The 14,533-nt window shown below is 36.5% G+C and overlaps 1 protein-coding gene across 1 annotated transcript in view; it reads right to left on the reverse strand.

The window, feature by feature from the left end:
• Positions 1-11,615, reverse strand: part of prpf6 (PRP6 pre-mRNA processing factor 6 homolog (S. cerevisiae)) — a 26,224-nt gene extending 14,609 nt beyond the window's left edge. Inside the window, exons 1-8 of the mRNA XM_056448713.1 lie at positions 11,400-11,615; positions 8,248-8,410; positions 8,047-8,165; positions 7,888-7,966; positions 6,067-6,243; positions 4,425-4,565; positions 4,248-4,342; positions 3,998-4,154 (exon numbers count right to left, since the gene is read on the reverse strand). Of these exons, the coding sequence (XP_056304688.1) occupies positions 3,998-4,154; positions 4,248-4,342; positions 4,425-4,565; positions 6,067-6,243; positions 7,888-7,966; positions 8,047-8,165; positions 8,248-8,410; positions 11,400-11,590 (1,122 nt within the window). The 5' untranslated portion in view covers positions 11,591-11,615. The remainder of the gene's footprint in view (positions 1-3,997; positions 4,155-4,247; positions 4,343-4,424; positions 4,566-6,066; positions 6,244-7,887; positions 7,967-8,046; positions 8,166-8,247; positions 8,411-11,399) is intronic.
• Positions 11,616-14,533: the final 2,918 nt, after the last annotated feature.

The raw sequence follows: 14,533 nt of genomic DNA on the forward strand, positions 1-14,533 counted from the left end.
CTAAATAAGCAGCTCAGCTCTCAGAACATTGTAAACATAAGTGTATTTATGCACGCACACTATAATTTGCTGTTATACTCCATATAACTCCATTTAAAAGTCAGAGACTTTATCTAAAGGGTTAATGGTTCCAAATGATGATTAACAGTAGAAATCACAAATTTTATTTGAATCATCAAATGCATGATTATATGTTGTCATAGCTTTGCAATCAAAACATGTTGTTATAATGAAAGTCAATGGGGCAAAGACAGCCACCAACATAACGAAAGGGTTGTACATTTGAACAATACAATACACAATGGATAAAGTGAAGAGGGTTAAAAATTAAAATTCAGTTATTTTGTTCTAAATCTGTATTGTTATTTTCTTTCTCCTGTGCAACAAAAAGTGTTTTCAGTCCATATAATGGGAATCAAAAAATCTAAAATAAACACTATTTTTTAAACACTAGAAACGCCAGGGGTCATTGTAAACCTAAATTTTACCAGTGCACAAATTCTGTTTAGAAATGGCTTAAAAAACATTTCGCTATATTATGCCACTGTGCTAATTCGTATTTACAGTGGCATAATATACAGACCCCCTAGATTTTCGCTATTCTGCGATCGCTGAATCCAACGCAAAATCAACAAAAAGTGCAAGAAATGTAAATAATTTTTATTTCAGTTTGAAGTTTATTGTTTTACATGACTTATAGAAGCTGCATACAAGCGCACGTGATGTATTTAAGTGTCCCACGAAAAATGACGTCTCACCTGTGCCCTCACAATCATTACATTACATGGAATAGAGGATGGGTGGGGGGGACTTTTCATACTGTGCAGTAAGCAGATGCGGATGAATTGCGAGTGATTTACATGTGAAGTCAATGCAAAGATGGGATTAGACTTCCTGTGGCGCGAATTGGGCGTTTTGTGCATTTGACGTACTTCAGACTGCAAAAGCAATCATCTAACAAACGGAGCGGTAGAACAAACAGATGGAGATTAGTTCATAGATGACAGCCGCCGAACATGACCGAATTAAAGGACATTATTTGTGTTTTACATGTATGGCTGGTATTACGGTGTGTGTCAAATCGATAAATTATTTACTCTTATTATAACTATTTTCCTGTAGTTAATAAGAGAAAACGATTCCCTGCTACTGATGAGTTTTACGGCAATCCGTGATTTAGGTGTATTACGGTAGGAAAAGCCCTAGTCCATGTGAGCTATATGATATCAAATGCCCTGGGGAATGATATCTGAGAGAAAGTGAGATTGTGGATAAAAATAAGAGTTATACAAACTTCTTTTGGCTTAATCCCTACTCTTTAAGATATGTTTTAGATCTTGTCTTGACAAGAGACCAAAATAAAGAAGCTTTATTTTTATAATTTGTGTCATTGTGTCAGAATGCAAAACAAACAAAAATCGCCAAAAAATAGGCAGTCTGAATATAGCAAAATACGTTTGTTCTGGAGTCCTGAAATGATTAAAACCCAATCCCAATTCTACCCCTTAGCTCTTCCCTTGTCCCATTTCTCTTAAGGTTGAAGGCGTAGGGCTAAGGAGAAGGGGTAGATAGCACTTCGAATGGAGATTTTTCAGGACCACACTTGAAACCAAGGGGTAAGAAAATTTCCCAGAATACACCAGTCACAACGGCAGGATAGCTGTACCCGGAAGTAAGGAGATCCACAAATTAGTATTTTTTGTTATTATTACGAATTTTTACAAAAATAGTATTGGGATTAGGCCTAAGTCTAATCATCAACGTACATTTTGGTACTGTTGTTTTAGTTAGAGGCTTTTTATGCGGCTTATAAGCTAACATGCATTTATGCCAGTTTTAATGCTATAAGCTAAAGTATGCACTGACAATAAGATTTGGAACTAAATACATATTTGTGTGGTGTAATATTACAATACAATGTTGTTAATCATATATTAAGATAAGTAATTTAAATTACTAAAGCAGCCTATAGACAATAATGAACAATAATAAATGACCAGACTGCATATGATGTACTTATTTCCCCTATAATGCTGTTCACACCAGATGCGGAACACGCAAATAAATCGCACTATTCGAGTGTAAATGGACACATGAACATTGAGTTTACTCGCTTCGTTTGTGCGTCAAATTCATATCACAATAGATGTGGAGTCGCGTCATGGGCAGGGCTCTATTAGTTTCGTTGCTAAATGGCTATCATAGATTTTATTGAAAGAATAGCTGTGTTGTGTGTGCTTTAGGAAGGCTGATAAAAAGCGTCGATTCGTTTGGCGCCGTGTCTGAGTCCACTCTCTGTGAGTTAATAAACTCCTCTAGAAACTATACCTGGATGATGGAAACTTTCAGCTGTGCTTCCGACTGAGCCAAGCCCAGTTTGATGAACTGTTGTCAGGTGTCAGCAGGAGGATTTCCCCTCAGGACACCAACAACAGGCGCTACGTCATAATCACACCCTTACAAGAGAAAGCTCCTGATTGATTAACGCGGCGCGAATGTCCACTGAAGTTCAGATTTTCACGCTAATAGTGTCATTCATGCCACAGGATATCTATTTGTGTCTTTGCATTGAATTAACATGTAAATCACTCACACTTGACGCTTTATCCGCTTGACGCTTCATGAATGCAGCATAAAGCCTGGTTTATTCTTCTGTGTCGAAGTGATCACCGTGACCACTTCCGAAACGCTAGCTGGCAGTAGGTTTTTATGTTCCTTTGTGTCATGTTTCTTCGCTGGTATTTTTTCTGAACGCTAGCTTAATGTACAAATAGCTAAAACTCGCTCATTTTGAGGCAGGAATCGGCGGATGTGCAACATCTTTAATCATAAAGGTAAACACAAAACAACAGTTTCCATCTGGAGCTCCTTCATGGGACTCAACACTTGTAAACACTCGCTCCATCAAACTCGCGCGGCTCTCACCCCCGCTCGTCAGCGATACCAAGCAGACCAATCACAGAGCTTGCGCAACACGTCATTTCGACATGTAGTTACATTTTTTGAGAGGTGCGTGTCAGCATTGGCGACGGTCAAGGCAGGGGCTATGTGCGGCCACGAGAAGGCTGCGCCAGAGCATACGCGTGTGCTTGACGCAGAAATAGAAAAGCAGCTTTAAGACTCTCCATCATTCAACACAAATTAAGTTACAATAGTTCTAACATATTGCCTTATTTTACTCATTATGATTTTATTAATTTACTGATTGACTGGATGATTAATTAATTACAACCACTAATTAAGTGATTGAAAAACATTAGTGCATAAATTCAGGGATTGTATAGCGGGTACATTCGACCCACGCTAGCAATTATAAATACCCCGCTTTTTTATCTGGTTTTATATAAACAATTTTAACATCAGGGAATTATAGTCAAGTTTTAGTCAAAGTCAATAATTGGGATGCTTAAAGACGACCCATTATGACCCTTAATTAGATGTTAAATAACCCATTATGAGAGGTTAAATAAGTCTCTAATGTCCCTTCAGTGTGACTGTGGATGTTGTTACATGTCAAAATACCCCACAAATAATGTTTTATTACTCTTTGAAACTACCTCTTTGTAATCCTAATTGTGGCATTTTGGTGACTTTCCGTTTAAATTCAAATGTGATTGTGCTAAAAGCCCTCTTTTCAAAAGAGGGTGGAGCTACAAATGCCTGTGTGTCAGCATAGTGGCAGATTCAAAAACGAGACATTGGGCGGAGCTTTCCCCCTTTGATGACATGTACACAGGGAGAATGTCATTCAAAGTGTTTCTACTTGTTTTTATGAAATGTGATTCTTTTTTTACCATTAGAAGCCGATTATACTCACAGACTGTTGGCACATAACTTTGTTTAAACCCCTTATAAAAAATTATTTGGCATAATAAGTCAGCTTTTTAATGTTTTTATTAAGGTCTGTTATGTACATTTGAAAATTAGTGATGGTAAAATTCCCCACGTGGCAGTTCTAGTGTTAAACATCACTACATCCATGTTTTTTCCATCTCACCTTGGGACACATCTCAGTGCCTTTCATGATCAAGTTTCTGGCCACCTGCAGTTTTCCGGTCACCTCTTCCAGACGGGCAGAAGCGATCCAAGCGGGTGGGTGGTGGGGGTTTGTTTCTCTCACTGATTTCAAGAGCAGACGGGCCTTCTTAATATCACTGCACACACACACACACTCGATGGCATTAGCAAATGAAAAACAAAAAGCTCAGACCATAGTACTTAAGTACTGGATGTAAAGCACGCTATACCTGATATCTCCTCCATATGTGGGGATCATGGAGTTGAGATCGGTGAGGTAACCTTTAGGGTCAACAACTGTCTGTCCACTCACAGAGTCAGACACCTGAAGATGGTAGCAAAAGTCAATGAAGAAATGCATGGCTTTCTTCAAAATAATCTACAATTAAAATGCTACGTTGAGTCACCTGACTGAGCCTCATGTCCATCAGAGTGTTTCTGGCCTGTCCGATCTTTCTCATGTCCAGCTCTCCAGCATCGGGTGTCATGCCACCTGGGTAAGGTGTGTTCAAGCCCCCTGGGAAGGGTGTGTTTAGACCACCAAATTGCTGAAAATGGAAACATCTTAATTAGAAACAGTGTTGTTTTGTATTTTTCAATAAAAGTTAAGTTTGTTGGATAATCACAAGCGTAAATGCAATGCAGTCTGCGTATTTAAAGCCAGGGTTCTCACTCTAAGCCAAATGTAAATATAAATGACTTTTCTTTGTAAAAAGATGAATTTTCATAATCTATAAAGAACAGAAAACACAGTCAGCTGTTGTGTTGCACAGTCCCCCCAGAGTTTTGTGACTGCCAAATTCAATGTGAAATCAAGCAAAAATTTGCAGTTTTATTTTAATTGCTAACAGATTCTTCACAGATTTTGGTCAGCTGGGACAGTAGAAATACTTGACACACTATCTGCATAGTTTGTATTAAATAACGTTATATTTGCCTATAGAATGTGCACGTCTGGTTTAGGACTGGTTAGAATACTAGGACTGCTTGGTTATGGAAAAAAATCATAATCATGATATTTTAAAAAGATTATCAGCGGGACTACATATATATGTACATCCATACATTCTCTTTTGTTACTTGATTATTAATGAATTAATAAAAAGAAGAATATATCCAGCTGTCGCTTTAATATCTGCATGGTTCCAATTTTTTGTTTTACACATTTTCATTCTCAACTCTGTGTTAATTTATTACATAACCACGTCCCATGCTGCTTTACATGATTTCACTGATTTCTGAAACTGAGATTTGTGGAAGACTGAATGCAGACTGCTGGAAATGGGGTTGGATATAATGCAGTAATCGTTTTACCTCAATTAATGTTTTTTAATAATCGTTGGAGGACAAAATCGACATTTTAAATTTTAATTTATATATATATATATATATATATATATATATATATATATATATATATATATATATATATATATATATATATATATATATATATATATATATATATATATATATATATATATATATGTATGTATGTATGTATGTATGTATGTATGTATGTATGTATGTATGTATGTATGTATGTATGAGGCACAGGGTAGATACTGCTCTACTCCATGCCTTTGTGGCTGTTCATCAAGACGACGACAAGGTTTGTTTGAGCCCAAATCGACCATGGCTCGTTATTATATGTATTTATAATTCCGCTATAATCGCTCGCTGTGTATTTTAAACATGGCAGGTTTTTTGTTTTCATTCTGGCTTGTTGTGTAAGCGAATGACGTATCTCTGTAAACCAATAGCATTCAGCTGCGCATCTAGCTCCGCCTTTTGGTACCCTTTCTCATGTTTGGTACCCTTTCGAAAGGGTGCCAAAAAAGTGGTACGGTACGGTATGCCTTTTGACCGTGGAAACGGCCATAAAAGTGTACCAAACCGAACCGTACAGTACCGTACCACTCAGTGGAAACGGGCCAAAAGGTGAACTGCACCCAACCGTACCGTAATGTATCCCTCAGACATTGAGATTTTCTGTCTCTTCTTTACTCAGGACATTTTCTTAGCAACAGTGATGGGGTTGTTACTGACCCCTTGCAGTGGGTCAACAGAGGTGTGGTTTTCTCCAGTCTGGAGGTGCTTGGCAAAGAAGCTGTCTGGCACAGGCGTGAGCTTCTCGTAGCGGGGATTCCTCTGACGTTTGTTCCTGGCGTCTCCCACTTCAGGAATACTCAACCACTCATCCTCTGTGACCTCAGACAGTTTCCTCTGGAAAACAGAAACAATGCAACATCGTTATTGACAGCTACATTACTGTTCAAATATTGATAAGATTACCTATAAAAAATGTCTAACGCTCAAAAAAAACGCATGTGTTTGATAAAAAAAAAGAACACAGCTAATTCAGTATTACTGCATCAATACTCTAGAGTTCAGTTCAGATGATCGTTCTATGGTTCTTGCTACTTTTTTAAAACTAAATTAAAGCACTTTCCAAGGTGCATTTTCAATCTTTTATTTACAAATGATATATTTACCTACATACAGAGACTTTATCAGATTGTATCAGATGCTATTTATTATAGTATTCCAAAGGAAGTTTTTGATGAGTTTAACCCAAGGCCAAAGCCTGTATGGTAGAGTGGCCAGACGGCAGTCACACCTTAGTAAAGGGCACATAGCAGCCTGCCTGGAATTTGCTAAAAGGCATCTGAAGGACCATAAAAAATTTCTCTGGTCTGATGAGACTAAAACTGAACTCTTTGGAGTGAATGCCAGGTGTTACATTTGGAAAAAACCAGGCACAGCTCATCACCAGGATAATACCATCCCTACAGTGAAGCATGGTGGTTGCAGCATCATTCTGTGGGGATGTTTTTCAGCAGCAGGAACTGTAAGACTTGTCAGGATTGAGGGAAAGATAATTGCAGCAATGTACAGAGACATCCTGAATGAAAACCTGCTTCAGAGTGCTCTTGACCTCAGACTGGGGCGACGGTTCATCTTCCAACAGGATAATGATCCAAAGCAAACCACCAAAATATCAATGGAGTGGCTTCACAACAATTCAGTGAATGTCCTTGAGTGGCCCAGCCAGAGCTCAGGCCTAAACCCTTATTGAACATCACTGGAGAGATCTGAAAATGGCTTTACACTGTCGCTTCCCATCCAACCTGATAGAGCTTGAAAGGTACTTCCAAGATGAATGGGCAAAAAATCCCAAAGACAGGTGTGCCAAGCTTGTGACATCATATTCAAAAAGACTTAAGGCTGTAATTGCTTCCAAAGGCGCATTAACAAAGTATTGAGCAATTGCTGAGAATACTTATGTACTTGTGATTTTTCAGAGTTTTTTAAATATTTTTTTAAACATTTCACATTGTCATTATGGGGTATTGTGTGTAGAATTTTGAGGAAATAAATGAATTTAATCCATTTTGGAATAAGGCTGTAACATAAAAAAGTGGAAAAAGTGAAGCGCTATGAATACTTTCTGGATGCACTGTATTATTGCAGGACAATAAAATATCACAATGTCAGTTTTTTTCCAACATTGTGCAGATCTAATACATTACAGCATTTATTCATCTTTGTTAATGTTAGTTAATGAAAATACAGTCATTTACTGTTAGTCCATGTTATTTATTCGAAAAGCATATTGAATGCATATTGATATTGAAAAGCACAAGTTTTGATTTGAGTAATTCAAAAACATGAAATTAACATTACTAAAATTAGTAAGTGCAGTACAAGTTGTTTATTCTTATTTCATGTTAATATATTGTAAACCTTTACAGATAGAAACTTGTTGCAAAGTCTGACCCTTTTTTGTCTTCACACTAATTTTGGATTATTCCAAAGAATCTTGAGTTTCTTAAACAATATTTCGATATTTAAAAAAGCCACACAAACCTTCAGATCTGAGAATTGTTGCTGAATTTTAGGCCGCTCCATACGATACTTCTCAATCTCCTCTTTCTCTCGCAGCTCCCTGCAGACACATTAGTCAAATCAACACAAAAGGTCTACATAAACAACAAGTGTAGATGATAGAAGAAAATTCATGCTCACCGTCTTTCTTTGCGTCTCTCATCCATCCTTTTATCCAGTGCAGCATAAATAGCGTCAGCCTCCTCGTCATCTTTCTCATATGGCCCGCTGGAGAACAGACTGCCCGCATAGCCGTTAAACTAGAGGATACAGAGGGGAGAGGTTAATAATATTCTGTTGCATTTTGGCAGATCTATTCAATATGACTCCTGCAAGATGTACTTCATCATAATTGGTGTCGTTGAGATCCTCGTCATCATCATCCTGGCTTTTCTTCATCTGATCACCCACGGTCCTCTTCCCGGGAGGTGCGTGGCGGTCATCAACTGGGTCATTGGCATCACGAGCAGGACCGATATCAGAACGTGTGGTGAAACCAGTGGCACTGCAGAACACAATACAAGTACAACTCAACACAGAAATTCAGCATATGGTTTATAAAGAATCTCATGACTTCATAGAAGTCTAGAGATAGTCATAGAGATAGTCATAGAAGACTAGATTAATTGTGAACTGAAGTTTCTGGAGTAATGCCGTGTTTCCAAATAAAAAGGAATATTAAGTAGAGGCTGGGTTTCGTTTTAGAGCTTCATCTCTCATCTTTCACTGGAAGCAAACGGTTTGAGAGGCGTGGCTAAGCATATTTCACACAAGCTGTCAAAATCATATCACCGGAGAAGGACGGTCATCCCAGAGCAGAAGAAAATGCTCAGATTTTTTATTCCAGGGTACCCACTTTTTCATAAACTGCAGATTCAAGGACTTTTAAAAGCACCATTAATTACAAATAAAGCATCTTTGTAATTTACACTGCCAACATTTGTAGCGCCATAAAAGTCCATTTCACTTACACAATATTTACATACAATGTCAGAGCAATAATGATGTTTTAAATGTCATTTTCAAAAATATTTACCGTTTTTACAGTCATGTTCAAAAAACTTTATGAAACTTGTTAAATCCAAAACTAAATTTTCAAATGCGGTTTGTAAAACATTGATAAAAGATTTAAATTTAAAATTTTTAAATTAAGAATTTCTTGCTTTATCATTTTGCTTTTGACAGCAGCATCACAATTGTTGAAATCAAATCAAAACAAGTTTCATGTAAAATTTAATTTCAGCACTTTTCAAAGATTTATGTTTGTTTTTTTTTATTTTCAATTCACATATCAAAAATTCAAGTGCTTTTAAGTACTTTCAACAAGCGTGGGAACTCTGTAATTCACAAAGATCAAAACAAACAGCTTTTATCAGGATAAACTTGCACAGATTTGTTTTTATTTATTTTAAGTCTAACAATGTACACTAGCAAAATAAACATCATAGATTTTGATTTCATGTGCACTTTTTTAACATCACAGGAATAGATATGTAAGAATTTTCAATATTAGGCATGGGACGATAAACCGTTTCAAGGTTTACCGTGGTTTTAAACAAAGTCAATGTGTTTGTGTTTTTATGTTTTGTACAGAAAGTCTGTGTTTTTGAAACTAATGAATATAGTAGATTTCATTTATTTGTTTATTTTTATTATTTAGCCTGACACGTTTGCTGTTCCAAAATATAATAAAAAAAATATTTTTCTAAATTAAATATACTGTATTCAATGGGGAAAAAAGTTGTCGTTTTTTTATTAAGACATTTAATAAGACGTTATTTTAGAGTAGTAATCACAATACTGTGACACTGTGATCTTTTTATCCAAGGTTATCATACCATCAGAAACTTATACCGGCCCATACCTAATAACAATACATTGTGATAAGGAACTTTTTTTTATGTTGGCATTTCAGCAAACAGCGAATAATTGTTCATTTTTTATCAATTTTTAAAATGCTTTACATGTTAAATATTCAGATTGTTGCATTCACAGGCAACTTTTGTAACAAATGCAACTATTTCCTCACTGTTGATGAAGACATTAACAAATGTTTACTTATAAAACCCTAAAAAGTGATAGTTCCTCCAAAAAAAAAAAAAAATTGGCATCATTTGCTCATCCTTCACTTGTTCCAAACCTGTTTGAGCTTCTATCATCTTTTGAACACAAAGAAAGTTATTCTGAAGAATTCCAGAAAAATGCAGCCATTGACTTCCATAAAATTTTTCTTTTCCATCTATGGACGTCAATATCTGCTAATTTCCAGCATTCTTCAGTATATCTTGTTTTGTGTTCAACAGAAGTAATTCATAAATGTTTAGAATTAATTGAGTGTGAGGGAATGTGAGGAAATTTACATTATTGGGTGAACTATCCCTTTAAGAGGTTAAAACGCTTGATTACTCCAAACATTTTTTATAGATGAAAGGTAGAAAAGTAGAAACTGTAGAGTCATTTTTGCTATTAAACTATTAAATCAGAATCAGAATCAGTTTTATTGCCAAGTGTGCTTCACACACACAAGGAATTTGTTTTGGCTACAGAAGCTTCCAGTGTACATAAAGTGACAAGTAACAACACAAAATAAATCTGAAAAAATAAAATAATAATAATAAAAAATGATGAACATTAAAGAGATGCGGTTAGTCAAGAAACGTGGATGTTGAGTTGTATGTACAGATTGTTATAAATATACAGGTTATAAGGTGCTGTGTACAAGTGCGAACGCAGAAAGTATTTCATTGTATATTGATATAAGGTGCTGTGTACAAGTGCGTATGAGAAAGTATTGCACATATTTATTGCACAGTAGGGGAATATTTAACTGTTCATAAGGTAGACAGCCTGAGGAAAGAAACTTTTCCTGTGTCTGGCTGTTTTTGTGCTACAAAAGTAATCCTTTTCCCAACACTTTCACTTTCATAATACTGTAAATCACAGTAAAGTTAAGGTAAAGTTATAAAGTCTCTATATTAACCACTACTTTGAATATATGGTCTGAAGTCACATGCAAGAATTATTTTTAAAAAAATCAAAATTAATTTAAATTAGTTTAATCGGATGAGTTTAATTACGGTTATAACTAAACTGTGCAGAGCTGCGACCCTCTAGGAATTGAGTTTGACACCTTTTACAGTATATCAAAAGTTAGGAAATAATGACTCTGAACTGTAATAATATTTTACAGTATGCTGCATTTTTATTATGGTATCAAATTATCAGTGTAGTGACAAGTATTTTGTAATGTGTGCTTTAACAAAAAAAAAAAAAAAAAAAAAAAAAAAACAATAACGTCAATCTACGGAAAAAATATCACAACACAGGATACATCATATTACACAAAAGCTAAAATAATAGCAACCTCAACACATCAGCTAGACATCATAATGTATATAGTTGTCTAAATATAATGTAAATTAGTGCTAATATAATGAATAACACGTGTTGTGTTGTTTTACCGCATGTATAGATTGAATGTATGGATTTCTCACCCTCTGCCCAGACCGGGCACGTAACCCAGCGGCGCAGGCATGCCGAGAAACGGCTTCTTCTTCTTATTCAAGCCCCCCATGAGCGGAGAAGCGAGCGGCATTGCCGGTGCTCCGGCCACAGTCCCGCCGGCCCCTCCGGACGGGGTTTTATTTGCAGTTTTTGCGGGTTGTTTCGCTGCGGAGCTCGCCATCACTGCGCTGACAACAACACGCTCCACTTCCGGAACAACACCGTCGCACTTCCTGCAACTTAAAAGTCTTCTTTTGAAACGTGTTGATGCCAAAAACAGCGCCCTCACATGATTGGCAGTGTAGAATAGCTTGACCTAAATTCACCTTTTCTTTGTGCTTACTATTGGGGTTGAGTTACATCATGTTTTATCTGAAAAAAACTGACATAAAGGGAAAAAATAAGACAAAAAGGAACTCAGCCTTTCTTTCTCTTTCATTTTAAGGGGACAGTTCACCAAGAATTGTAAAGAGACATACCTCTTACTCAGCCAAGTGGTTCCAAACTTTTATGATTTCACTTTTTTTTTGGTTGAATACACATAAAAAATATATTTTGAAGAATGTTAGAAACTGGTAACCACTGACTTCCTTTGTAGGAAAAACAAACAGAAATCAATGGTTTCTTGGTTTACAGCATTTAAGATAACTTTTTTGTGTTCATCAGAAGAAACTTGTGACAAGCGAAGAGAGTAAATCATGACTAAATTTAATTTGTTTGTTTAAATTCAGCCCATACAAATTGTTTGCAATCAGTTACTATAAAGCAATTTAGTTAAACCATTGAATATATTTTTCAGTGTGTAATAAGCATCAAACAAGCTATCTAAAATTTATAATAGTGTTTATTTATTCATTTTCTTTTTCAGCTTAGTCCCTTTATTAATCCGGGGTCGCCAGAGCGCAATGAACTGCCAACTTATCCAGCATATGTTTTATGCAGCGGATGCCCTTCCAGCTGCAACCCATCACTGGGAAACATCCATGATTACCCAATTCACCTGTACCACATGTCTTTGGACTTGTGAGGGAAACCGGAGCACGCGGAGGAAACCCACGTAAACACGGGGAGAAAATGCAAACTCCACACAGAAACAATATGGATGCAGTCTTTATGATGCAAGCTGAGATTGCATCACTCAGCGATGCAATGTCAGACACAATGCAGGGTTAGGGGTGGGGTTAGGTGAGCCCATTAAAAAGCATTGGATGCAGCACAAATTGCACTGCACCAGGTCTGCATCCAGACCCCTCTCCGCAGAAATCCCAACTGACCCAGCCGAGGCTCGATCCAGCGACCTTCTTGCTGTGAGGCGATTGTGCTACCCACTGCACCACCGTGCTGCCCTTTATAATAGTACATTTTATTATTTTTATTAGTACTATAAAATTTATAATAGTACATTTTATTATTTTGATTAGTAATATCAAATTCAATAGTATAATTTTGCTTCTAAACTGTTATAAGAAATCATTAATAATAGCCAACAATAATGCATTTTAATCAGTTCTTTCCACAAAAAATAAATAAATAAATAAATAAATAAATAAATAAATAAATAAATAAAAATAAATACGTGTTCTTCACTGCCAAATAGATATTTTGAAATACCATAATCTCAGACCAGACAAAAAGCATTGAGTTAAGTTCCATTTTCCCTTGCCATCTCTTTCAATATGGAAATACATTTTCCCTCAGTATTTTGAATGGAGTTTCTGCACTGGTACTGACAGTGTTAGCGGTTACATGGTCCTTCATCTCGTTTTTTTGCTTGAACAACTACATGAATGCTTAAGTTTATTTAACTGAATGCATTGTAATTACATTACAATGTCAATACTGTAAAAGGAACCATATAAATTTTAAAATAGTCACAGAAACCTTTCACCGGAAGTTTTCCGTTGGCGGAAAAACACTTGCTGTGCCCATTAAAAGCAATATGTACCACCGGCTGATTACCAAAAAATTTGTTTTAACATGGATCAAATACCCTAAAAAGAGACTACACTGTAAAAAATACTAGGTTCCATCTATCTATCTATCTATCTATCTATCTATCTATCTATCTATCTATCTATCTATCTATCTATCTATCTATCTATCTATCTATCTATCTATCTATCTATCTATCTATCTATCTATCTATCTATCTATCTATCTATCTATCTAGATCGATAGATAGATAGCTGAAAAAGTGAACATGTAGTCACTATGATGCTAGTGGAGTAATCACTTGTTAAATAGTTCATTAATTAAATAAATACTAGAAATACTAGAAGTAAGTATGTGAAATATTTATGCTAAAACTTTGTGAATTTGTACGAATATATTTTTTGCTTAATGTTTAATGGTATTTTTAATGGACTGTCAAAACCCATTCATTGTTAGTGTCATATACATTGAGCAGAGGAGTTAACTTTTTTCTATTTAATCAAATGTTAAATACAATCTTTTTGCGCATGTGGAGGTAAATAGCTAATTTAAAGTTCATATATTTCTTCAATTGAAAGCCATCAACTATCATATTCGCATGCTCCTGCTATGGATTTCTCTGTAGAGGTGCAAATGAAAGCAGACTCTGTCCCATCAGACTGAAGGGCTTTCGGTAGGTCAATTTAATAAATGTGCCTACAACATCAGAAAAATCAGCCAGGCCAAGAAAAGTGGTCTTGAAAGCTTATAGATTTAAACTGAAATGCTTATTAACTAGAATGTGTTTAACATACAGCTTCTCCAAATACAATATGAAATCTCCTGCAACAATATACTGCCTCTGATTTGCAAGTCAGACTGGGATATGAATTGAAGTTCCTTACATTTCTCAGCCCAGGAGGGCCCCCTTTGCCATCCCCTTCCAGTGTCCCTGGCCACAGCGAGTGGGCCCAGGGACCCGTCACTTTCGTTGGGTTTAGTCTCAGCCCCGGAGGGCTCCCCTTGCTCTCCCTATTTAAGGGTCTCTGGCCATAGCAACCGGGCAAGGCCCATTTTGCTGTCCACAGCGAGCGGGGCTGGGGCCCAGTCTTCTTCCCTGGACTTAGTCTCAGCTCTGCAGGGCCCCGTTAGGGATCTCTGGCCTTAGCGAGCGGGCCAGGAGGCCATTCACCTTCTCTGGGCTTGGTCTCAG

The sequence above is a fragment of the Danio aesculapii genome, chromosome 23, assembly GCF_903798145.1.
Source record: "Danio aesculapii chromosome 23, fDanAes4.1, whole genome shotgun sequence".
Taxonomy (NCBI): Eukaryota; Metazoa; Chordata; class Actinopteri; order Cypriniformes; family Danionidae; genus Danio; species Danio aesculapii.